Source organism: Carassius carassius, chromosome 28, assembly GCF_963082965.1.
Source record: "Carassius carassius chromosome 28, fCarCar2.1, whole genome shotgun sequence".
Classification (NCBI taxonomy): Eukaryota; Metazoa; Chordata; class Actinopteri; order Cypriniformes; family Cyprinidae; genus Carassius; species Carassius carassius.
This window is the reverse complement of record NC_081782.1, coordinates 5,482,069-5,507,605: the sequence shown is the minus strand read 5'-3', so window position 1 is coordinate 5,507,605 and position 25,537 is coordinate 5,482,069. Positions and strand designations below refer to the sequence as shown.

The 25,537-nt window shown below is 38.2% G+C and overlaps 1 protein-coding gene and 1 long non-coding RNA gene across 6 annotated transcripts in view; one reads left to right on the top strand and one right to left on the bottom strand.

The window, feature by feature from the left end:
- The window catches only part of LOC132107771 (myelin-associated glycoprotein-like), a 41,703-nt gene extending 39,435 nt beyond the window's left edge, over positions 1-2,268 (bottom strand). For 3 of the 4 annotated variants that reach the window (XM_059513967.1, XM_059513968.1, XM_059513972.1), the window contains exons 1-2: positions 2,103-2,268; positions 203-263 (exon numbers count right to left, since the gene is read on the bottom strand). In XM_059513967.1, coding sequence (XP_059369950.1) covers positions 203-263; positions 2,103-2,165 — 124 coding nt within the window. In that variant the 5' untranslated portion in view covers positions 2,166-2,268. Of the gene's footprint in view, positions 1-202; positions 264-510; positions 618-2,102 lie in introns of those variants that run through there. The other variant, XM_059513971.1, reaches the window with a different exon arrangement.
- An 18,198-nt stretch (positions 2,269-20,466) lies between these two features.
- Positions 20,467-25,214, top strand: LOC132108364 (uncharacterized). Of its 2 annotated transcripts, XR_009424433.1 has the most exons (7): positions 20,467-20,514; positions 20,560-20,641; positions 21,328-21,375; positions 21,507-21,586; positions 23,444-23,487; positions 23,669-24,633; positions 25,023-25,214. It is a non-coding gene; the product is annotated as an uncharacterized LOC132108364 (long non-coding RNA). The 2 variants fall into 2 exon arrangements; XR_009424434.1 differs by lacking the exon at positions 20,467-20,514 and having other exon boundaries at positions 20,521-20,641.
- Positions 25,215-25,537: the final 323 nt, after the last annotated feature.

The following is a 25,537-nucleotide window of genomic DNA, read 5'->3' as shown; positions in this document are numbered from 1 at the left end:
ATGACTGGAAGTACACTGTCCTTTGTGTGAGGAATGACTCACTTTATTTTATTTTTAACACTGCATGGCTTAAGTCTGAGAAAATCTAATTCAAATGAAAGAATTTTATTGTATAAAATTCACTAAAACAGGACTAAGCTTTGATTATTTAAAACAGCTGTCATACAAAGATAACCATTTTCTCTTATTTATCTTTACTAACCTCTGAGCCAGAGAAATAATACACAGCTCCAAAAAAACATCTCTGCATCAAAGTTCAGCACCTGGGAATAAATGTTGCCATCATCTATGGCACTTCAGTTGCTACTGTAATTACTAATAAACAATGAGTATTGTTTTAGAATACCATTGCTTTCATTTTTGAACATTATTAAACTTAACTGAACATTTTTACACTAATATTTAGTATTATTATTAATTATTAAAGTAGGTCACAGTGCAATAAATCAGTAATTTTTTAGGGGCTTAAATAATCACTTTGTTGATATAATTTTATATATTGTAACTTACTGCTGTGTTCTCGAAAATGAGTTCATCCGAAGTAGAATAGAACTCTGAATATTTGAGAGCTTCCTTCCTATTTGTTCACTTCCTGTTTCAAAGGCTTCTGAAAGACTGGCTATACACATTCAACTTAAAAGTGTCCTGAAGGGTTAAATAAATTATATGTGAATAAAATAAATAACAACAACAATAATAATAATAATAATAATAATATATATAATATATATAATATAATATATATATATATATATATATATATATATATATATACTTCTAACTGCCTTACTGCGGTCCCAGAAATGGACAAACGCCTGATTAAACTATCAACGACAGGGATATGTAAGCATGTAATAGACCAATGAGATATTCATGCATATCCTAATTAAAGGATAAAGGCAGGTGCTGGTGTACAAAATTACATAACTTTATTTCTTGTTACACTTGCATATGCATATAAATGCTAAGACTTTTATTTAACAACAGGACAGGTAAAAAAATAAAAAAATAAAAATAAAAATAAAAATAAAAATAAATAAATAAATAAATAAATAAATAAATAAATAAATAAATAAATAAATAAATAAATAAATAAATAAATAAATAAAAGGTATAATAGAATACACTCAGGCAAGACCGGTCATAAACCCTTTATACGAAACCCAATACACACAATACTCCAATACACAAACAGGGAATCAAAGCACAAATTAATCAATCACCTTCACACGATACACTGCAATCAGCACATTTCTGTGATGAACTTTAAAGGGAATTATTGCACGTTACCCAATGCCATTACACTATTAAAACTGTGTATTGTACCAATGTTATCACCAATAACAAAACAATCAAAAATAAAATAATGTAATTCCAAAGAAATACAACACAATGCTATACAATACAAATGAAAACAAAATACAAACCAAAAACCCCCACAAGAAACAGCTCTCCCCCTTCACGTTTCTCAATGTGCTGCGTCTTATTAGCACACAACAAACACTGGATCATTAATTTAATATGGAGGTAAAGAAAACAGTGGCTGACAAACTCTCAAACTGAATGTATCCTTATAAATCGTGATCTCATGCCGCTTTACTTAAACAATTTACATTGAATCACACCTCAATAGATGGCTATCAGCTTTGCATACTGGTCACATCAAACAGTTTTTCAAGAACGATAAGAGTTTTCTATAAATATGGACTGCTTCACACAATGGTGCTTCACATTTTCATCCCCCTGTGCTGTATTAAAATGCTGCGCTAGCGGCTCTCCAGTAACATGTGGCAGTTGCACGTGCAAATGGCTAGTCAAGAAGGTTGTTCCTATTGGTGACCATGCTGGTTGTGGAGATTGGTAAATACTTCAGTTTTCAATCTCTGGGGTAACAACAACTGAAAAACTTCTTTACCCCAGCTAAATGATTTTTACAGAACAGGACTCCCTGCGGTTCCTGGATTCTCTTCCAGTGATGCACCAGCTCTATAACTGCCAGAGATTATTTTCCTCGTTCCACAGAATTGTTCCCAGCTTTTAATATACCAAAAAAACCTGTATCACTGGATCTTCTTGCTGCAATACTTGTAAGTCTGCTTTACCTCATGCTGGAGCTGCCTCCATGGTTGATATAGAGAAAGACAAATGTTGACCCGAGCTATCATCAACCATTCCTAATAGTGGAATAGTGTTGCCAAAAGCAACTTCCCTTGTGGAGCTCGGTGATTGTAGGAGCAAGCGGGAAAGTGCATTTGTATTCTTGTTAGATCAGCCTGTGCCCGGTTGCATAAAGCACCTTAAGTGTAATTTTCTGTTAAGTTCATCCTTAAGTTTCCCTTACACTTAAGGACGTTCCATAAAATATCCCTTAAAATTTCTTAAGGGTTTCTTTGGATGAAACATCATAAACCCTTAGAATGTCTCTTAACTATCACTTAAAACCCATTAAGTGTTGCATAAAGCCTCTTAACTTTAATTTTCTGAGTTCTGATTGGCCAATTGCCATTATTCATAAATTATCTTAAGTAGATAAATTTAACATTTAATTTGTATGATACATTTTACATAATACACATTTTTAATCCAAAGGGGATGGTAAGAGGGATGGTGGTTTTACTGAGGGGATGCTTTTTTGTCATTTTTGCAACCAGGTGGATGCAATCCCCCCGCATCCCCCCTCAATGCGAGCCCTGCATATGTCACTGCATGGCAAGAGTAGGGGTCGACAACAACATTAACCCTGTCACCTCGCTCACCAGAGATGCTTTCTTCCCCACCATAATTTCTATTTTTTATTCTTTGTTTCTCTTCCTAAATGAAGATCCTGGTACCTGGTCAAACACAAGAAAGAGGTGTTGCAATGAGGTGTATCCAACAATGGACTCCACTCAAAGGCTGTAGAACAAAAGGAGTTCATTATGCAGATTTTCAGAGAGCATTGAAATCTGTTTCTAGTTGATGCAGCTAAAGCATGTGTCAGATTGTCATCACAATCTAGATCCGATTACACATTTTCAAAGATGGCATCTCATCAGCAGCGTTGAAATGTAACATTAAAAGATTTAATTTTTGCTGTTTTATGCCTTTATTTTCATAGAGAGTGAGGGAAAGGAAGTGAAGTGGGAGAGAGAGAGTAAGAGAGAGAGAGAGAGAGAGAGAGAGAGAGAGAGAGAGAGAGAGAGAGAGAAAGGAATGGGATTGGGAAAGGTCCGTGAGCCAGGACTCGAACTCGGACACCTGAAGCACAACGGTACTAGATCAGCGCGCTGACTAAACTAACACAGTTCTGTGTTGTCGTTTTATTAACCTAATATACAGTTTACTTATGTTTTGTATAATTATTACAGTAATTGCATGCTGTTATGTTCATTAAGGCAGAATTTCAACTTTGTTAAACCTAGTCCAATCTCGAAAATTGGTTTGTTTCCATTTCACATTAAGGAGAGTTGATTTCAAAAGTCCAAAGATAAAGGCCGCTCTAGCCTTTATTTTTCAATTAAAGTCTGTGTACTCCACCTATGTTAATATAATATGATTAGTTTAATCACATTATTTAGATTTAAGAACTGCATTTACATGAGGTAAAGTTTAGCAGCAATATTGCCAAAATCTCATTATAATCGCATTTAAAGGGTGAATATAAACACACTGAATAATGTCAGTGAACTTTGATATATTAGAGAGATATTAAACTGTCTGTGGTGGTTTGCTATTTTGGATGGTGTGAAGAGGGGAAGTACAGTACATTGTGTTTAAAGATGCTTCCTACTGATAAAGCACACAGATCTGTTTAGTACGTCTAATAATACACTTCCTAATGATAAAATGTGACAATAGGAAGCCATATGTTATCAATGTAATTGAAAGTAAATATCATAATTGCTTTTACTAAGGATGATAATCTTAAATCTTAAATGTTTTTTTTTTAGAATGTGGAATCAACTATTCAATTCAATTCAAATCAAGTTTATTTGTATAGCGCTTTTTATAATACAAATCATTACAAAGCAACTTCACAGAAAATTAAGTTTCTACAATATTTAGTAGTAGCTTATAAGTGGTGACAGTCAGTTTGTGCACATATGACAGGATTTTTCAGAAAAATTAATAAAAGACGTAGTCAGCCAGACAATAAACATTATTAACAGCAATTATTATAGGATGCAGTCACACTGCAATATTTGTTAGTTCTGTTTGTTGATTCAGGGTTAGCATCATCTGGGGTCCTCTGAGGGTCAGCATCATCTCTTCGCAGGTGTTCTGGATCCAGACTGGAGCTTGTGTAAATCCTAGTTACAAAACATGGCAAAACATAGAAACAAATAGAGACATCATTAGCATAGCTGCTGTTCCAACAAAGTAAAATTAATTAGTTTAACCCAAGCTAAAGAATAAGAATGCGCATTTGATCAGATGCAACTACATTCACAAGTTAAGAGATACATTATTCTAATGCTTGGCGAAAGAGATCCGTTTTTAATCTAGATTTAAACAGAGAGAGTGTGTCTGAACCCCGAACATTATCAGGAAGGCTATTCCAGAGTTTGGGAGCCAAATGTGAAAAAGCTCTACCTCCTTTAGTGGACTTTGCTATCCTAGGAACTACCAAAATTCAAGCGTAAATGGAAGATTTGAAATAGGCCTATAATTTGCCAGTTCACTAGGATCTAGTTTTGGTTTCTTAATAAGAGGCTTAATAACTGCCAGCTTGAATGGTTTTGGGACGTGACCTAAAGATAAAGACGAGTTAATGATATTGAGAAGCGGTTCTTCCGCTACAGGTAACAACTCTTTCAGTAATTTAGTGGGTGCAGGGTCTAATAAACATGTTGTTGGTTTAGATACAGTGATAAGTTTATTTAGCTCTTCCTGTCCTATAGTTGTAAAGCACTGCAGTTTATCTTTGGGTGCAATGGATGAAACTGAAGTGTTAGACGCCATAGAATCTACATTCACTATTGTATTTCTAATGTTATCTATTTTATCAGTGAATAAATTCATAAAGTCATTACTATTAAACGTTGATGGAATATTTGTATCAGGTGGTGTCTGGTAATTTGTTAATTAAGCCACTGTGCTAAATAAAAACCTTGGATTGTTTTGGTTATTTTCTATGAGTTTGTGTATATGCTCTGCCCTAGCAGTTTTTAGAGCCTGTCTATAGCTGGACAAACTGTTTTTACATGCAATTCTAAAAACTTCCAAGTTAGTTTTTCTACATTTTTGTTCAAGACTACGAGTTTCTTTCTTGAGAGAGTGAGTATTACTGTTATACCATGGCACAATACGTTTTTCTCTAACCATTTTCAATTTGATGGGGGCAACAGCTTCTAATGTATTAGAGAAAATAGTGCCCATGTTGCCAGTCATTTCGTTTAGTTCATGTGTATTTTTGGGTACCATTAGCAGTTGAGATAGATCAGGCAGGTTATTTGCGAATCTGTTTTTGGTGGCTGGAACAATAGTTCTGCCCAGATGGTAACGCTGAGGCATATAGTTAATATCAGTGATATGCAGCATGCACAAGGAAATGGTCTGTAACATCATCACTTTGAGGTATGATATCTATATCAGTAAGATCGATTCCATGCGATATAATTTAATCTTGTGTATGATTAAAACGATGAGTGGGCCCGGTGACATTTTGCTTGACTCCAAAAGAGTTTATTAGGTCAGTAAACACAAGTCCTAATGCATCATTTGAATTATCAATGTGAATATTAAAATCTCCCATGATTAGCACCTTATCAACTGTAATCAGAAGGTCTGAGAGGAAATCTGCAAATTCTTTTAAGAATTCTGTATACGGCCCTGGTGGTCTATACACAGTTGCCAGAGCAAGAGATACATTAGATTTATTTCGCATGTCTGACAGAGTAACATTAAGCAGAAGTCAAGAATGTCTCGTAGGTAATTAGCATACTTATTTTCTGCATTCCATTGTCCAACCTTCATCAGATATAAATTAACTTGTCATTCTTCTATGCGATCACCAGGTTTCGTTCAGGTGACGTCAGCAGTGGTCCAGTTTGCAGAGAGCAGAGGCAAGTACACAACAGCTTCTAATGCATTCTTCTGCAACAACCAGGTCCTCTGGTGGAAATATACTGAATCTATGACGTTTTGGATTTTAGTTATGGTTGCTTTTTTATACAAAGACATAGTTATGTGAGAGCCGTTTATAGAAATTTGGTAAAAAGTGTTTTGGTAAAAAGTGTGGAACTTTAAGGCCTCGATCTTTAATGAGTATGCCTCTCTCGGTGCAATAGTCGAATGTGATTCTGTTGTAAAAGTGTAAAACAGCTTGTGCGATACGTATTTGTGTGATTGATATCAATGTAGTCAAACTATCACTTAAATTCTTAAGCGTCATTTTTTTCTATAAACGGCTCTCAAAGAAACGTCTTCACCTAAAACACACACACACAGTCCAACGTACAACATGTGAAACAGCGTCGTCTGCTATCTGAACAAGATGACTAATCTAGCGGAGTAATAAAACCATCATCATTTGAAAACTTTTGTGTATTTATTTGTGTATCACAAATTCTTAGTGAATTGATCTTTTGAATCTTACACATGTGATTCCTGTATAAAAATTATGTTTTAAAGTTAGTCCATAGTCTTTACAAGAGTGTGACAAAATCCAGCCACAGATACATCCAAAGATACTAAGTAGGAGAATATCTAACTGTATAGTGTGAAGATTCCATTATCTGTTTATTTTGGGTCAGATGTTATAAGTATTAGTTAATAACAAAAACTTTAAATCAACATAATATTAATCAAATATGGTTAAATTACAGTTTGAAAATGTTTATTTACAACGTGTTGCGTTGTGAGTGAGATGTTAGAGAAATCTGGTTGCACTACGCCTGAAACTTAGTCATCAACATCTAAACTAAAAATTATCATGGTTTAGTTGTATTTTAAAACTCTTTTTTTTTCTTAAAAATTAACTTGTTTAATCGTATTCATATTGATCAGGTTGATATTTGTAGAAATAAGCAAAAAGAACATGTTAATGGCCTTGTGTCAGACTTTGTGAAACTTTAAAGCTAGATTATCATTTGAAAAGTGTAATACAGTATTTGATTTTTACACAACCATTACACATTGAACCATTGAAGGCCTTTTGAAACTTTTGAAGGCCTCACATGTGCAGAGTCGCTCGGTTGAAAAATGAAAAATTTATTAGCTAAAATCATTGTCTTTATTAATAAATATGTCCTCATGGGTGTAAAATGATCTCTGCCAATGATCTGACTTAATTTATTATCTTTATCTACATGGGGAGGGTTAAGTCCAAGGAGGCTTCCGTGTCGTTCCGCCATCTTGAAAAAGAGCAGAGAGGGACAAAAATCACTAGCCTAACTCAAAGTTTCATCATCAACTCTACTATAGTCAACAACCAAATTATGACTTAAAAACGTTTTAAGTATTACATTAAAAAAAGCGTCATTGACAAAAATTGTAATTCTGACTTAAAAAGTTGAAATTATGACTATGCGTCATACATTATGAGATGAAAAGTTGAAATGATGACGTACTAAATTGAAATTATGATAGATAAAGTAAATATTCCATAGTGAAATTTTCTGAATTCAATATAATAGTATTTGTGAAAATTGTCTTCCCATACCGGGAGTCGAACCCGGGCAGCCTGGATGAAAACCAGGAATCCTAACTGCTAGACCATATGGGGGGGTCGTTGATACAGTCCTCGGCACATTTGAAAGGCTGCACTGCACGGGACAAAATCCCTCCAAAAAAGCCAAAAAGCTAAAATTGAATTGATCGTTATGTAAATAAATATCGGGATAGCTTTTCCCAGGTGGAAAGAGCTAATGAAAGCAACCTGGTCTCATGGGAAATACGTACCTCTGCACACTTTTTTGCAGCGCCACAAATATGTACCACCCGGTACGTATTGCTACAGTTTTGAAACACAAACGTCCACTGGGATCGCTAAAGAGTGACATTTTTTTTTCTTGTACAAAGAAGAAACAGGACTGCGTTGAATTAACCAAAAATAAAAATAAAACAACAATAATAATAATAATAATAATAATAATATATATATATATATATATATGTAACCCTTTTCATCTGTGTGCTCCCCCAAAAGGCTCTGCGTTGTGTTTGGGTGATGATTGAATGAGGAGGACACAAAGATCGTTGTCATCACAGCGGTGAAGCTTATTTATTGGGCTCTTTATCTGCATCAGCCACTTTTCACAAGGAAAATAGAACTGTTAGTTACTAATATCAAAACTAAAAATGTATATAAAATCATAAAACAAGACAATATAGTTTTAGCTGTTGTTATATTAAACCTTAAATCAGGGGGGTTCCCAAAGACTGGAAAAAAAACTTTCCACATATGACAAGTGATGTTGAATACCACATGCATCCCAAATACAAAGAATAAAACTCAAAATACTCAGATAAACGTTAAACACAATACAATATAAAGAAAAATATACCCCACCACATGGAAGGTACAACCCATGAAATAATATCAGAAATACAAAACCATCTTTTACCAATAAGTGCACATATATGTTAGTTAACATCTTTAACAGCAATATATATCTTCAAATAACATGGATGGCCAATATAATTAAAGAAATATAATGGATGTAACAGAGAACAGTGAAAACCATCCTTACCTTTTCACAAGGAAAATAGAACTGAATTAAACAACAGCTCCACCCATGTGAAGAAGGGCTCACTTACACAATGATATACTCCTAAAACACAGCTCCCCCCTAAGGCTGGGAGAAACATATTACATCTTGCCTACATCCACCCCCTCTTTCAATGATGCCGTCCCAGTCATCACTAAAAAAACGAAATTAAGTCAGTTTAAATCTTAATATTAACTTTGAAGTGTCTGTGTGGGGTGTGTGTCTGTATAGGTATTGCTAAAGTAGAGCTGCTTCTTCGCCTTAGCCTTTTCCCACACTTTCCTTCCTCTCTCTACCTTCTCCTTATCAATCTCGCTTTGGAGGCCATGTATCTCCAAGGAGAGTCTTTTTGGTGGGCGCCTTTTTCGCTCAGGATATCTCCTCTCTGGCCTCTCAGGATTGGAGACTTCCAATGACGTCTGCTCCCCATTCTTCTCCTCTTCGCTCACAGTCTCTTTTAATTGACTTCCATCCTGTCCATGCTCTTCGTCCACCACATCCTGCCATTCCACACTTGTACACTGTGTAACAGTGCCACTGTCTACACTTTCAATTGTCTCCACTATTTCCTCTTCTTCCTCTGAAACACCTGAGTCCATTCCAGACACTTCCTCCATGTCAGGCTCTTCTCCGGCAAGGTACTTGGAACTTACCGGGAAAAACATGCACTGGGACAGAAGATTTCGGTGGATGACTCTTTCCCTGTCACCATCTTCTGGACGAACCACATACACTGGAATCCCTGGCTGTTTCTTCACCACAACATATGGACGTGGTTCCCACCTATCAGCCAGCTTCTGTTTCCCCTCGACATAACACACTTTCACCATCACTCTGTCACCAGGTTGGAACATGTGGCTTTTGGCTTTCTTGTCATAGTGCTTTTTCTGAAGATCCTTAGCATGCCTTGACATTCGATCTGCCTCATTATAAGCATAGGACAAGCATTCATGCAGAGTCTAGACATATTCACTGTACTCACATGGCTCTTTTGCTGTTGACAGGCCAAACATGAGATCAACAGGCAGTCGTGGATGTCTGCCATACATCAAGAAGTATGGGGAAAAACCAGTCGAATCGTGTTGAGTGCAGTTGTAAGCATGTGTCAGTGCGTCAATGTATTCATGCCACCTGGGTTTTTTATCAGGATCAAGAGTGCCCAACATATTCATAAGAGTTCTGTTAAATCTCTCTGTGGTCCCATTTCCCTGCGGATGGTAGGGGCTAGTATGAGTCCTTGTAATTCCCGTTAACTTACACAACTCCCTCACTACTGTACTCTCAAAATTTCTGCCTTGATCTGCATGGAGTCTTGCTGGAAAACCAAATCGACAGAAGAAATTCTTCCACAGCACCCTTGCCACAGTGACAGCCTTCTGGTCTTTTGTGGGGTAAGCCTGGGCGAATCTTGAGAAATGATCGGTGACAACCAGGACATTCTCTATTCCTCCCTTAGACTTCTCCAGGACAAGAAAATCCATGCATATGAGTTCCATAGGGGCATTAGTGTGAACGCTCACCAGCGGAGCCCTATTTCCAGTGGGAGTTTTCCTCAGACAACATCTTTCACACTGCTCACACCATGACTTTATTTCACACTGCATTCTCGGCCAAAAGAATCGTTCCCGGAACAGATTCAAAGTACGCTCAAATCCCAAATGACCAGAGTCGTCATGAAGACTTGTTTTAGCCAAAAGTCGCATTTTCTCTGGCAAGACCAGCTGAGCAATGGACCGTCCCTGAACATCCTTAACTTGCCTGTAAAGAATTCCATTTTTGACCACCAGCCTCCTCCACTCTTTTAAGAGAAACCGTGTATCTTTCCCCTTTTCCAATCTTTCTCCACGTCTTGGCTTTTTGTTTAGTGTCTTGTAATGTAGGACTGGCCCAATGACAGGGTCCTCCTTTTGACATCCCCTGATCTCCAGCTTTGTCATTGCAGGCAGTGCATCAGTACCCGCTCCATCAAATGAATTGGCTAGCCCGTCAACCTGGTCCAGAAACTCTCCCTCTGTGCATACAACAGTTCTCTCTGCTTGCTCACTAACGTCTTCCTTCCTCCCTGAGACATCTCCACAGGAGTGGTCTTGCCGTGTGGAGGAAATGCACTGTGGGCAGGACTGAAGAGTTTCTATGACCTCTTGATTAGACATCCTTGAGAGTGCATCAGCATTAGAGTTGGACTTCCCTTGCCTGTACTCAATTCCAAAGTCAAACATGGCCAGCTGTGACACCCAACGCTGACCTGTGGCGTCCAACTTCGCTGTACTCATCACGTATTTAAGTGGGTTGTTGTCAGTCAGCACAGAAAACTTATGTCCATAAAGGTGACCATAAAACTTATCTGTAACAGCCCACTTTAGAGCCAAAAACTCTAACTTATGTGCAGGGTAGCGGGTCTCAGGTGGTCTCAAACCTCGGCTTGCATACGCTATTACTTTTTCCACACCATCTTGAACTTGTGCAAGGACTGCCCCAAGACCCTCACCAGAAGCATCCGTTTGCAGTACAAATGGTAAGCTGAAGTCAGGGTAGCCCAGAACTGGTGCTGTAGTCAGTCTCTCCTTCAATGCTTCAAATGCTCTCTCACATTCATCTGTCCACACAAACGGTTTAACAGTTACAGAAGTTCCTTTCACCCCTCTTTTCTTCTTCTTTGGGTCACCAGAGGTAAGTCTATACAGAGGTGCCGCCAATGTTGCATATCCCTTGATGAACCGTCTGTAGTACCCAGCGAAACCAACGAACCCCACCACTTCCTTCACACTTGACGGCCGCTTCCAGTCTCTGACTCTGCTTATCTTCTCAGGATCTGTATGAATACCCTCTGCAGATACTACATGGCCCAGATACTGAACTTCTTTCCTCAGTAGACTACACTTTTGAGGCTTCAGCTTCAAACCATGTTTGCGGAGTCGGCTGAACACTGCTTCCAACCGCTCAAGATGCTCTTCAAAAGTGCTAGAGAAGATAATTAAGTCGTCAAGGTAGATAAGGAGGCTCTCAAAGTTCAGATCACCAAAGCAGCAGGTCATCAATCTTTGGAAGGTTGAGGGGGCATTCTGCAGACCAAACGGCATCCTGTTGGCCTCATATAACCCCATGGGGGTGCTAAAAGCAGTTTTGAGCTTGTCGTGTTCAGCCACCTCAACTTGCCAGTAACCAGAGGTAAGATCAAGAGTCGAGAAGAACCTTGCCTGTCCCAGTGCCTCCAATGCTTCCTCTATTCTTGGAAGTGGAAAAGCGTCTCTGGTACTGCAGGAATTCAGTTTCCTGTAGTCCACACAGATCCTCAGGGAGCCATCTTTTTTAGAAACAACAACGATGGGGGATGCATACGGGCTTTTGCTTGGACGAATGACTCCAGCTTCTTCCATCTCTGATATGGCCTTCCGCACTTCTTGGTACTGAGACGGGGGTATTTTGCGATAAGGTAGGCGGAAAGGTTTTGAGTCTACCAGAGTTATCTCATGTCGCACAGTGGTGGTATGTCCGTAGTCCATAGAGTGTTTGGAGAAGACGTCAGTATTTCTCCTCAGCAAATCCTGAAGCAACCCCAACTGCTCCTCTCCTTCTACTGCTGCAGCACTAAGATCAACTCCACATGTTACACCATCAACCGACTCAACACTGGTAGTCTGCTGTTGACTCTGACAAGACGCTGTCACTGAATTCTCACACTGACTCTGACACAAGAACTGGTTTTGGCACAGCATTTGGCACTTTTCTTCCCCTTCAATGACATTCTGAACCAGGAAAGCATCTGCAATCAGGGTCCTTGGGTTGACAATAACATCCTTTCCAGACATATTTAAGAGTCGAATGGGAACACAACCTTTTTTAACATTAACAAGCAGCCTGGCAACCATAAGGCCTTCTGGAACCCTTTTGGAGGACTGGCTCTCCACTAGAACTGTATAGTGTGTTCTCTTCGGTCCACCCATCACTCTGCCAATAACATCCTGCTCCTTACCAGCTGGTATTCTTATCCTGTGACCAGCATACTGTACTTGACCAACTTTACCTGCAGCTCCACCAGGTTCACTTTTACTCACAGCAACCATTGCAGAGTGCCACTCAGGATTGGTCAACTTCAATTTGGCCAGATATCTTCTGCCATATGATGCTTGAAGGTCATTTCTGGAAACCCTTATTACATTAGTTCCAATGAGCAATGGAACACTGGATCGGTACTCAGTAACAGGGACAACAAAAGCAGGAACATTTGAGTAGACCCTTCCCAAAAACTTAAGGTTGATACAAAGCACACCAACATAAGATACGGGTTGGCCTGCGGCACCTTCAATGGGGATGTCTGATGGCTGCAATTCCTGAGTACATAAGAGAGGATGTTGTCGCCAGAACTCATCAGTAATTGTAGTTACTTGAGAGCCAGAGTCAATGAGAGCCTTACACATTTCTCCATTCACTCCAACCACCCCTTCATTACAGGGACCTACCAGCGGGGTATCAGCTGGTTTTGACCTGCCCGTTTCATGTTGCTGGGGACTCTGTTGCATGCCTGTGGTTTCCCCGTTAACCACAGGCCCTAAGCATTTAAATCCTGCCTGGACTCGGCTCCAATTTCAGCTTGGGCTGCCTCATCAGTCATCACTGTCCGACACAGACGTGCAATGTGTCCCAGTTTTCCACAACGATAGCACACTACGCCCCTTACTGCAGTGTCACTACTCTCTTGAGGTCTCTGGATGTGAGGAAACACAGTCTGTGGTGATGCTCCAACTTTAGCCTCCAACTGCGTCAATCTGTTAAGCTGATCCTCTTGACTGCTCACCAGTTTCTTCACCAAGGCTGTGAGTTCAGTCAGGTCTGTGTTCTGCCGATTTCCTTTTTCTGTTCTCGGCTTTTCGCCACTCTGGTTACTGCTCACTGTTGTAAACTGAGCCAGTGCATACGTCTTTTTGGCCTTTGGCTGTGTCTGAAACTTCCTTGTCTCACGAGCAAGGTTACGAAGTTCTGCTTGAAGTTCACGAAAACTCATCGTTGCTATCCTGTGAAAAACCTCTTCGTCACTCAATCCTCTCATGAACTGACGAGTCAGTTTGCTGTCCCGGTCTGGAAAAGGCTGACCTTCATATTGAGCATCTTCCACTGAACGTAAAGTAGCCTCCAGAGCAATGGCGTATGAGCATGCTGATTCGCCAGGGCGCTGGTATCTCTCATAGAAATCAGCTAATGGATCCAGGGACGTCTGCATATCACTATACTCAGCTCGTAGTTCTTCAAAAGCTCTGCCGGCCGTCTGCTCATTAGGAGGGAGATTCAGAACTAGCCTCCTGGCTTCACCACTCAAATGTCGCACTACTGTAGCAAAGGACAGATTTTCAGGCATTCCTCCAGCCTCAAGGAGGTACTGCATATCTCTTATCCAGTCTTCAATAAGTATCCTGCAATCAGGACCACCACTGAACACTTGTACATTACGAACTTGATGTGTCTGTGTAAAGCTGGGCTGTGGCATGGTCATTCTAGAAGCAGGGATGTATGCATCTTGGTGATGAGCCACGGTCTGAGGTCTTTGCACTGAAATGGGTTGTTGTGCATACATATGTGAACCATGAGACACCGGCACCGTCATAGGAACATACACAGGTGGTGAGAAGGATGACACAACAGCACAATGCGAATGTAAGGTGCGCTGTCGATCATTGGAATTTCTGTGTGTTTGAACGGAGTCTGTTTTCTGCAAAAAGTTGGTTCCAGACAAAACAGGAGGTGCAGGCGTGTCAGGTGGTTTTGAATACATGGAATTTGGCACACTATAACAGAAAGGAGAAGGAACCTGAGCGGCCGTTGGATGACCTGGCAAGTTGGCTTGGGGTGAACCAGCCATTGCAGCAGGAGAGTGCAGGCCATATGGAGAAGTGTACATATTGGGTGTCTGGATCATACCTGGATAAGTAGAAATATAAGTTTTAGGTGGCACAGTCAATGCTGGGGGCAGGTATGGGTCATTTGGAGAAGGGGACACATCAGTTGGCATTTTGTTGGCCATGCTTGGTGTAGCCTGTATGGTAGTGACATTGTCATGCATGTTAGTTTGAGAGAAAACAGTGGGCACATTAGATGCATGTGGGCTAACTGAAGACATGTGCATGGTGGTTGGAAGTTCATTGAATGGGTTATCTGGGCCTTGGGCATCAGCTGAGGGCTGATGTTGCACAAAAGTGCTGGGGCAGGTGCCCAACTGGTGCCAGCTCACTGCAGAGGTGGGCAGATTCTCTGTATGTGCAGCTAGCTGCCTTGTCTTTGGCCTGACAGACTGTTGGGGGTTATCATTTGGCTGGGAAACAGTTTCAGTACTCACATCGACCGGCATGCTTATTTCATACTGTTGGATTTTGTCCTGCTTTACTGGTAACCATGGGGTGGCCTGGAAGGGCTGCCTTAGTGGTACTTGGGGATGAGGAGGTGGTCGATGAGGGGTGGTTTCATGGAGCCCCTGCATTTCTCTTCCACTTCTTTCAATTCTCTCGTCTGTGCAATACACAATGTGTAGGCTGTTGTGTTTGAAATTTTAGAAATATGAAAAGTGTAGTAAAGTGAAAATTACTGCTGTTAGTGAATGTGTTGTATATATCTAATATATATCAAATAATCATAAATTAAGGTAAATGGGGGAGAAAAAAAAACAAAATTACCCACTTCAAGAGATTTAAATACACTCGAATGCACAAAAAAAGGGATATTGCTTTAAAAAAAAAAACACACTGCAATTCACAAATTTGTTACTCAAATCAACAAATTAAGACTCCTATAGCACAATATCAAGAGTTCAGAGACAGAAAAAAAAACAAATCTTTCTTAAGCAAAGCTCAATTCAGTCCAACAATATATTTAACACTGTCACATTAAGACAAATTAAAGTAGGTGAAATAATGTTGCTGGTTTTTTTTTTCCTTCTTCTTTTGATTTTTTTTTTCTTCTTTTTTTTTCACTCTACTCACACTTCTTATTTGTCAGATTGCTTCTATTGACGTAGAAACCAACGATCCGGGTCACGGCACCAAAGATGTAACCCTTTTCGTCTGTGTGCTCCCCCAAAAGGCTCTGCGTTGTGTTTGGGTGATGATTGAATGAGGAGGACACAAAGATCGTTGTCGTCACAGCGGTGAAGCTTATTTATTGGGCTCTTTATCTGCATCAGCCACTTTTCACAAGGAAAATAGAACTGTTAGTTACTAATATCAAAACTAAAAATGTATATAAAATCATAAAACAAGACAATATAGTTTTAGCTGTTGTTATATTAAACCTTAAATCAGGGGGGTTCCCAAAGACTGGAAAAATAACTTTCCACATATGACAAGTGATGTTGAATACCACATGCATCCCAAATACAAAGAATAAAACTCAAAATACTCAGATAAACGTTAAACACAATACAATATAAAGAAAAATATACCCCACCACATGGAAGGTACAACCCATGAAATAATATCAGAAATACAAAACCATCTTTTACCAATAAGTGCACATATATGTTAGTTAACATCTTTAACAGCAATATATATCTTCAAATAACATGGATGGCCAATATAATTAAAGAAATATAATGGATGTAACAGAGAACAGTGAAAACCATCCTTACCTTTTCACAAGGAAAATAGAACTGAATTAAACAACAGCTCCACCCATGTGAAGAAGGGCTCACTTACACAATGATATACTCCTAAAACACAGCTCCCCCCTAAGGCTGGAAGAAACATATTACATCTTGCCTACACACACACACACACACATATATATATATATATATATATATATATATATATGTGTGTGTGTGTGTGTGTGTGTGTGTAACGGAAGCCAGTGTAGTGCTGTGCAGGTAAAACCTCACTCCCCGATCTCAAGTGAGGTTTACCTGCACAGCACTATATATATATATATATATATATATATATATATATATATATATATATATAAATACAGAAAAATAAATGACTCCTCAACAAATAAGAAAAAAACGTACAGAGATTTTTTTGTCCTTGTTTTTATTGATTTATATTCTGTAGGCTTCTCATCGTCAGTAATTAATTCCAGTCAAAATATAGTAAATATATTCTACCCGTTAATTAACGAGACAGAAGTTGCTGTTTATTTTTTGAGAAATAATGTTACCGTTTTTCTATCGGTTTGGTGAGTCAAATCTAACAGTAATATACATAACCCATTAGCCTTATCGACAGTGACCATCAGTTTTAAATTGTTTCTCCTTCGATTATGAGAACGGGGATTCGTTTTGAATAGTATTTTAATTAAAATAAATTTAATAAATTAAATTTAATTAATTAGTGGACGCCAGCATTACCCGTGATCCTAAGCATCAGTTGCTATGGAGACATAGCCAGTCCGCTTAGAGATTGGGTGATTTCTTTAGTGATTTCATTTCTCATTGCGCTCTGTCCAGGTAAGTTACGAGGTTCATAATAAGTAATGATCACGTTTTGCTTAAATGTTATAATTGATGCATTTCTTTGTCATTACACTCATGATGTGTCAGTAATAACAATATAACTTGGCCTAACGTTACTGCATAAATCTGGAATGAGAAACCCAGACAAATACACGCGCCTTTTAACAGTCATACAGGAAATAGGAAAAGCATGACTTTAGATGTGCTTGCTGCTGTTGCTGTTTTATCAGTCAGTGGTTAGATCAGCAAAACAGTCAATAAACGGGACTAGGGACGTCGCGTATGGGACAAATAAATTAGGCCCAGTATACGGACGTCCCGGCTAATAGATGACACGTGACAGTTGGCATTGGCAAGTGGCTAGGTTAGCCAGTAGTACTAACCCCCTTTTATAGTAACAACATAGTTTTAAAGAATTCTAACGTTATAATTGTGCCTCTTGTTACTGGATATCATGTTACAAAAGCAACTAATGTAATTTTTTACTTTATTTTAGAGATGCCAGGAAGTTCAAAGAAAATGTGCCCAGGGTGCAACACCCTAATATGTGTTGCATACAAGGCTTGCCCACTTTGCAAACACCTGCAGCCATATAAAGCAAAAGTTGCAGCGAAGAGATGCAACTTTCAAAATAAAAAAAATGAATGGAAGGAGTCAGTAAAGAAAAACAACAACAGGAAAGTTGTTCTCAATAGCAGCCATGTGTTGGTAAGGTTAGGTCAAAGTTCAGGATTCTAATAGGAATTTATGAAATTAAATCAATTAACACAGTAAAGTTTAACAGTCAGTAGCCATGTTTCCATGTAATTGTCAAGTGAACTTATGAAATGTTTCGAAAAAGTATAAAATATCAATCAGGTGTATTTCTATCAACTGGGTTGGAGGGAATTAATTAAGATTATGCCCTTCCATGTAATTGCTTGACAATTACATGGAAACATGGCTACTGACTGTTAAACTTTACTGTGTTAATTGATTTAATTTCATAAATTCCTATTAGAATCCTGAACTTTGACCTAACCTTACCAACACATGGCTGCTATTGAGAACAACTTTCCTGTTGTTGTTTTTCTTTACTGACTCCTTCCATTAATTTTTTTTATTTTGAAAGTTGCATCTCTTCGCTGCAACTTTTGCTTTATATGGCTGCAGGTGTTTGCAAAGTGGGCAAGCCTTGTATGCAACACATATTAGGGTGTTGCACCCTGGGCACATTTTCTTTGAACTTCCTGGCATCTCTAAAATAAAGTAAAAAATTACATTAGTTGCTTTTGTAACATGATATCCAGTAACAAGAGGCACAATTATAACGTTAGAATTCTTTAAAACTATGTTGTTACTATAAAGGGGGTTATGCCTCTGGCATGTAGGGCAGCAACGAAGGTCCTCCACTCTGGTCGATTCTGGGCTATTTTCTGGACATCTCCCCATTTCAGGTTCATATATTTCATTTCTTCCTCTACTGTACGACGCCAGGTGATCTTTGGTCGTCCTCTCTTTCTTCTACCTTCGGGTGTCCAATGAAGGGCTACTCTTGGGATGCTGTCTTGCTCTCTTCTCAAAATATGGCCAATCCAGTTCCAGCGCCGCTTTGTTACAATGCTACCCATGCTGTCTTGTTGACATCTTGTTAATAGATCCTCATTTGATATCTTGCTTGGCCAAGCGGTTTCCCATACACCAAATTTCCCACGCCGCATGTCAGATGGGGATTTAGTGCTGGGCTCTTTGCTCGCTGCTACTGAGGGTTTCCTGGTTAGTTTCTTTCCCCCCGCTTAGTAATGTACCTGACTGCGTAAACAGCTGATCAGTGATGTGACTTAACTGTTCTTTAAGTCAGAACTTGTGCAAAGCTGTTACCATGTTCCATTCAGCACATTAACTCTTTTTCGAAAAAGGTTTTTTACAAAAACCACCTCAAGCGACCGTTAAATGTTTTTGCTAAATTGAGGAAATTTTTTCCCAAAATTTTGATGGAAACATGGCTGGTGAAATATGTAGTATAGTAATGAATCCCTTGATATGAGTTGTACATTTAATATGACCATTAAACAATTGTCATGAAATTAATATTTAAATTAAATTATTGTATTCGGTGCATGTTTTTTTAATTTAATAATGTTTTTATTTCAGCTTGACAAACTTGCTGCCCTTGATTTTTTCCCCATACTACTTTTGGGTAAGAAGTGCAAAGTAAGTTTGGTGGCCAATGTCATCCTAGGAGGGGATTATATTTTGGATCCTGATTTGCTTCAGAGGGTAAAACTTATGTATGAAGCTGTGCTAAAGAGTAAGTCTTTTTTTTGCAAAGAAGAAGCTCTGGATTAATCTGAAAACACTGGTAATCCTAAGGAACCCAAAGGAATGTGAACCCACAAGTATCATTTTCTTTATTTTTCTGCATGAGCATTACTTTCAGCCATAATAGGATGAATCAGCATGTGATCACCCAATTGTTTTATTTAGCAGTTAAGCCAAGTCAACAAGCTAGATAAAAAGTAGGCAGAAAATCTAGAATGTTCTGATCAGACATTAAGAGACAGCATTTCCTTGACTGGGAACTCGATGACTATATTGTTGATATAGACTGTAGATAATAAATTTTACATTTTAATCATAACATAACACACCTGTAATGTAGAAATAAATTATTATAAATACTAGCCTGTTATCATCACTCGCCCGCAGGTCCTCTTCCTTGTAGTTCAATAATTAATCATAGGCTATATGGAATAAAGTGGCACTGAGATTAAGGCAAACTGTTTAATTTTTCTTGTGTGTGATGTTTGTCTTTGTCTGCAAGTTCATTTTCAAAGACAGAAGAAGGCCACAAGTAGCACAGAAACTACTCGACCTCCCAAAGCCACTGCCACTGAGACCAACTTCACTCGAGAAGCCACTGAGACCGTCACTCCAGAAGCCACTGAGACCGTCACTCCAGAAGCCACTGAGACCGTCACTCCAGAAGCCACTGAGACCGTCACTCCAGAAGCCACTGAGACTGTCACTCCAGAAGCCACTGAGACTGTCACTCCAGAAGCCACTGAGACCGTCACTCCAGAAGCCACTGAGACTGTCACTCCAGAAGCCACTGAGACCGTCACTCCAGAAGCCACTGAGACCGTCACTCCAGAAGCCACTGAGACTGTCACTCCAGAAGCCACTGAGACCGTCACTCCAGAAGCCACTGAGACCGTCACTCCAGAAGCCACTGAGACTGTCACTCCAGAAGCCACTGAGACCGTCACTCCAGAAGCCACTGAGACCGTCACTCCAGAAGCCACTGAGACCGTCACTCCAGAAGCCACTGAGACCGTCACTCCAGAAGCCACTGAGACTGTCACTCCAGAAGCCACTGAGACCGTCACTCCAGAAGCCACTGAGACCGTCACTCCAGAAGCCACTGAGACTGTCACTCCAGAAGCCACTGAGACTGTCACTCCAGAAGACACTGAGACCACAGGCTCATCAAAAGCCACAAGACCCCGGGGCCAGAAGGCAAAAAAAAGACAAAGTGAAGTATATTTCCTTAATAGTCAGTAATGTGTTATTAGAACTATGTTAATACGTATGTTATCAAAGAACTATGTTTTTGAATACACTACCAGTCAAAAGTTTGAACCCACCTACTCATCCAAGAGAATGGGAAAGCGTGTCCAAACCTTTGACAGATATTGTACATTCTAAATTAGTAATAACTTACTGTATTTATATATTAAGCATAGCGTCAGTTCTGTAAGTCACATTAGTCAAGCTCGCATCAGCTGATCCACGTCTACCTTTAGGAATACGACGCCTATTACTGTATACATATATAAACTTCAGTATTATCAGCAGCTGTTGCGTTTCTCAGGAGCGAATTACCCTGCTCCATCCCCAGCTGCACCTCTCGTCAGTCATTATAGCATTCTGATTACCCCTGAATCAGACTTAAATTCTCTTCAATATATTGTACATTAAAATAAATTACTGATATCTGCATTACATTTATGTTGGTTCTGTTCTTTTTACCCTAAGGGGGGTTATTGCTGCTTTTATGATTCTATGCTAGGCTGCATGGATGCGTAGGGAGTTCTTGTCCAGGACAGAACCATACCACCAATCAAAACTATATGCTAACTGTCAATCATATTTGACGATAGTGCTCTTGACAGAAATAGTGTTTAATAAAATTTGGTATCTTGTATATTTTTAATACAGATCCAGTCCAACAGAGGGTAGCCAGCAAGATGAAGCCAAAAAAAAAGTGTTAAGTACATTTTCTCTATTTAAAATGATATGATATATCAACTACACATTGATTCTGCCATCACAGTTAGGTATTGTCTATACTGGTATATTGGTATAGTTATTTCAATGTTATTTTGACTATCTTTCAGATGAGTGTCCAGAATGCTGTTGGAGAGTGAGGCAAAACAACTTTGACTACTCCAAGGTTTTGAAAAGAAGAGTGAGAGAGGTTTGTCTTTCTATAGTATTTTCAATGCTCTTGCTTTATATCAATGTACTCGCACTCACTCATTATTAATATTTAAATTCTTTTTGATTCTACGCGACTGGCATATTTGCACACGCCGCTGAGTTTCTTTTTCACGCTGATGCAATGAGCATTCGTGGTTTTTTACCGGTCGCCAAGAGTTGAAGAATGTTCAACTTTGGGTCAAATGCAGTGCTCATCACTGTCACTTTTTACCCAGCCGTCCAATCACAGTGTAGGAGGCGCGGGACTAATAACACAAAACCGGCACACTCTGCTCGTACAAAGTCAACAGATGACAGCAACAAGCATAATAATGGAACAAAATAATTTTAAACTAGAGCCAGAGAAAATACTTTATAATCTATCGACAATTTTGTATAGAAACAACACAGAAACAAACAATCTGTGAAATGAGATAACTAGTAACACTTTCGTGGATATTCCACATAATAACAACAAGCAAAGCATCTCAACTGAAAAAAAAATGCTGCGCTGCCAAAAAACTCTCAAGCACTCACAGCTAGGCGTTATCAGCTGGCTAAAATGGTTTGGTGGACACACAGCCTAAGACTGCTTTAAAAAATTATCTGAAATGTTTGAGCACTTGATTCGACAACTAGATGTTTGGAAGACAATAATCTGGATTTAGTGTTCATGCAGTGAGCACTAATGTAACCATTTTTTACAAAAACCTTTTTTACAAAGTTTACTTTACAATAACCGAAAATAATTTGGCTGTATGTATTGCTCACAAGATGTAGAACGCTATCCGAACAATACTTTGGTTACCATCAAATATGTAGCAAAAGTCTTAAATACATTAAAGTATTATGTAGTAGGTTTTAAATGTTTAGGTAGGTCTTAATTATGTTGAAATTTATTTAATGGTACTTTTTGTAGTTCTTTGTTGTCTGTCTGACCAATATAAAACCTACAATTGCACACACAGTTCTGTAAATTAATGTACTTTTCAAGTAATTATTTGACTTTGGTTTTCCTTCAGAGCTTCATACTTTTTTGCAAGTATTGATGTGAAATAGGTCTTACATTTCCTTCACAATGGTCTTAAAAAATGTGTTACAAATTTTACATTTTACTTAATCAAACTTACATTAATGTAACATTAATGCATAGATAAATATGGATAACTCTTTGGATATGTTATTAATGTAATGTCACCATGAATAGAAACTGTCACAAGGTTTTCATGTAATTTACTAGATCCCTCTAGACCCCTAAGACAGTATATGATATTGTACTGTACCACTTTGAAATACCATCTTACAGCAGTAAATGTTATTTATAAATTTTATTACATGTTAAAGCTACACTGTGTAACCTTTTACTTATTACTTCCACCAACTAATAAAATATTCTCGTAAGCGTAGAATCTGCCATTTAATTACATACGAGTGAGTCGCTCAAATGGTGGCAGCCATGTTGTGCCTCCATTTTGAAAATACATTCACCAAAGAGGGACATACCTGGAAATTTAAGCTTCGCCCTTTTGCATTTTACACTCAGTGATACTCATGGGAGAAGTCAAACTGGAAGCCATGTTAATCTTGGAATAATATGGCCACCGTAGGAGTAAAAACGCACTCGGAATTGAAATGAGCAGAAATGAATATTTACTGGGTAGTCATATAACTTTTCACGGCTAGATGGTGGAAAAAAATCATACAGTGTAGCTATAATATTTTCCAACAAAGTATCTTTTGAGGACTCCAGACATAAAGACTGTACTTGCTGGCACCACAATGGCATGACTTGTGCCAAGACAAACGTTGCTAGATATTGAGTTGTGATAGATTTTTTTTTATGTTTATTCTATAGGGAACAGAGGAGGTCCTCATTTGTTGGGTTCCATGCAAGACCTGGTAGGTGTACTAATGTACAGTTTATTACATACACAACATTTTAAACATTAACAATGTCGACAGTTACTGAAATGTTTGAATATTTGTTTAATAGTTATATTTTTATAAAATAATATATCATTTTGCTAGCCTGACTTAAGTTACTCAGTAAATCTTTACTCAAAACATTGTCTCTTTACAGTGGGACCAAATGGAAAGACTCCTGGGAGCCCTCCTCCCTTCTTGAATAATGAATTAAACATTTTTAAAAATTTTGTATTTTCTTTTATAATGAATAAAATAACTACAAACATAAACAAAGTTATTGGCTTGTTATTCATTGTCTAAATTGCATATGCTATATAGAGTACATACAGATCTTTAGAAATAACCTAATTAAAAATCCTCTGTTAATTGTCAGTTTTGTATGAATACTGTTATATCTACTTCTGTACGTCTGTTATGTTCTCACCTGTGTTTGTCTGTGTATGTAGTTATATATGTACTGTCTATATATTGGTTGTAAGCAGGATTTCTTGTAACTTGGTGGATGGGTAGGACATGGTCCAGGAAGAAAGCTATTATATTTTGTGGCAGTTTAAATTTTAGATTAATTAAATTTGATGTAGTTGGAGACATTTGCTCTACTTTATGCCCTTAATGTTCAGGTTTGTGTCCTTCTGTCCAGATGACATTGAGCGGAGAACATCATGATGGTGCTGGTTCCACCCCAGGGCAGGAAGTAGAACAGTAGTTGGCATGCCGTGTAGATGTACTATCGTTATCTGCCTCTGTATTTAGATAGAAGACCAGTAGTAGTTGTATCTTTTGATCTATTATTCATTGGCAATGCAATAATTATCCATTCAAAGCATCAAATTGATTTAATATTGGCATATAACTATAAATAGATTTAAATACATAGAAAGAGAACTGTTTCAATTTCCAAGAAACAAATGTTACTTGTTTTATACAAGCTGAACAGGACTGAACAAAATAACCTGTATTATGAATATCAGGTGGTCAGAGAACAAATATAAAATAATGGTTCATACACTAATAATAATTATCTTGTCTTTTTAGACTTCTAAAGCTATACAGATCCACTTTGGGAACTGGAAACCCTTAAAGCTCACCTTCACCTGGAAATGAGAGAATGGGTATATGGTAAGAAAATTATGAACATTATATCTGACACAAAATAGTTTTGTGTTTATTATAAAGTTGACCCCTGTGATAACCTTTTTGTCATATGATATCAGCACCATGTTATTCTGCTGTAGTAATCACAAATGAAATACTTGTCTATCACAATTTCACAAGCTCTCCACCAAAATTTTTATAGTCACTTGTATGATATTTTAGAATAATTTTCATGAAGGTAGATTTTCTTTTGACAAGTAACAATAATGATTAAAAGGTTATTTTGATGTTACTAATGCAGCACTGTAGAATATTTGTAATTATTTGGAATTGTCATGTTTTTCGGGGCTTTGACTGCTGTGTGATGATGCGTCATCTTTTTCTTTCTGTTTTTCCTTGCAATTCCTCTACAGGTCTCGGTGACTTGACAGAGGATGCTACCTATGGGCTCAACAGTCTCATCAATCGGAGGTCACTCAGAAGTCAACACAGACAGGCTGTAAATGCATACAGCAGTATAGGCGCTTTCGATAACATTGAGGACAGGACCGGTGCACTGAAGATGTGTACTAAATAAACCTGCCTTGCTTTTATGTCAAAAAGCCCTTTTTGTTCAGATTATGTATTGTTATTAGAAACAAAGACAAAATACTAACTATGTGTAAAGGTCTTTTCCTTTCCAGCACTTTTATACAATGTCAATTATATCATAAAAGTTTTTAAGATATATTTACCTGCCTTCATTCTTAAATTCAAAACTCAAAAATGAAAGAAGATATCAGCAAAAACTGAAATTTTACTATTCTTATGAATATTTACATTTATTTGTCTCTTTTTTTTCTGACAACAAAAACAGAAAAGCTGCTGTTTCTCCTGACTGGCATCACCAAGTAGCGGATTAATAATGTTAAAAGTCATTTTGCATGTT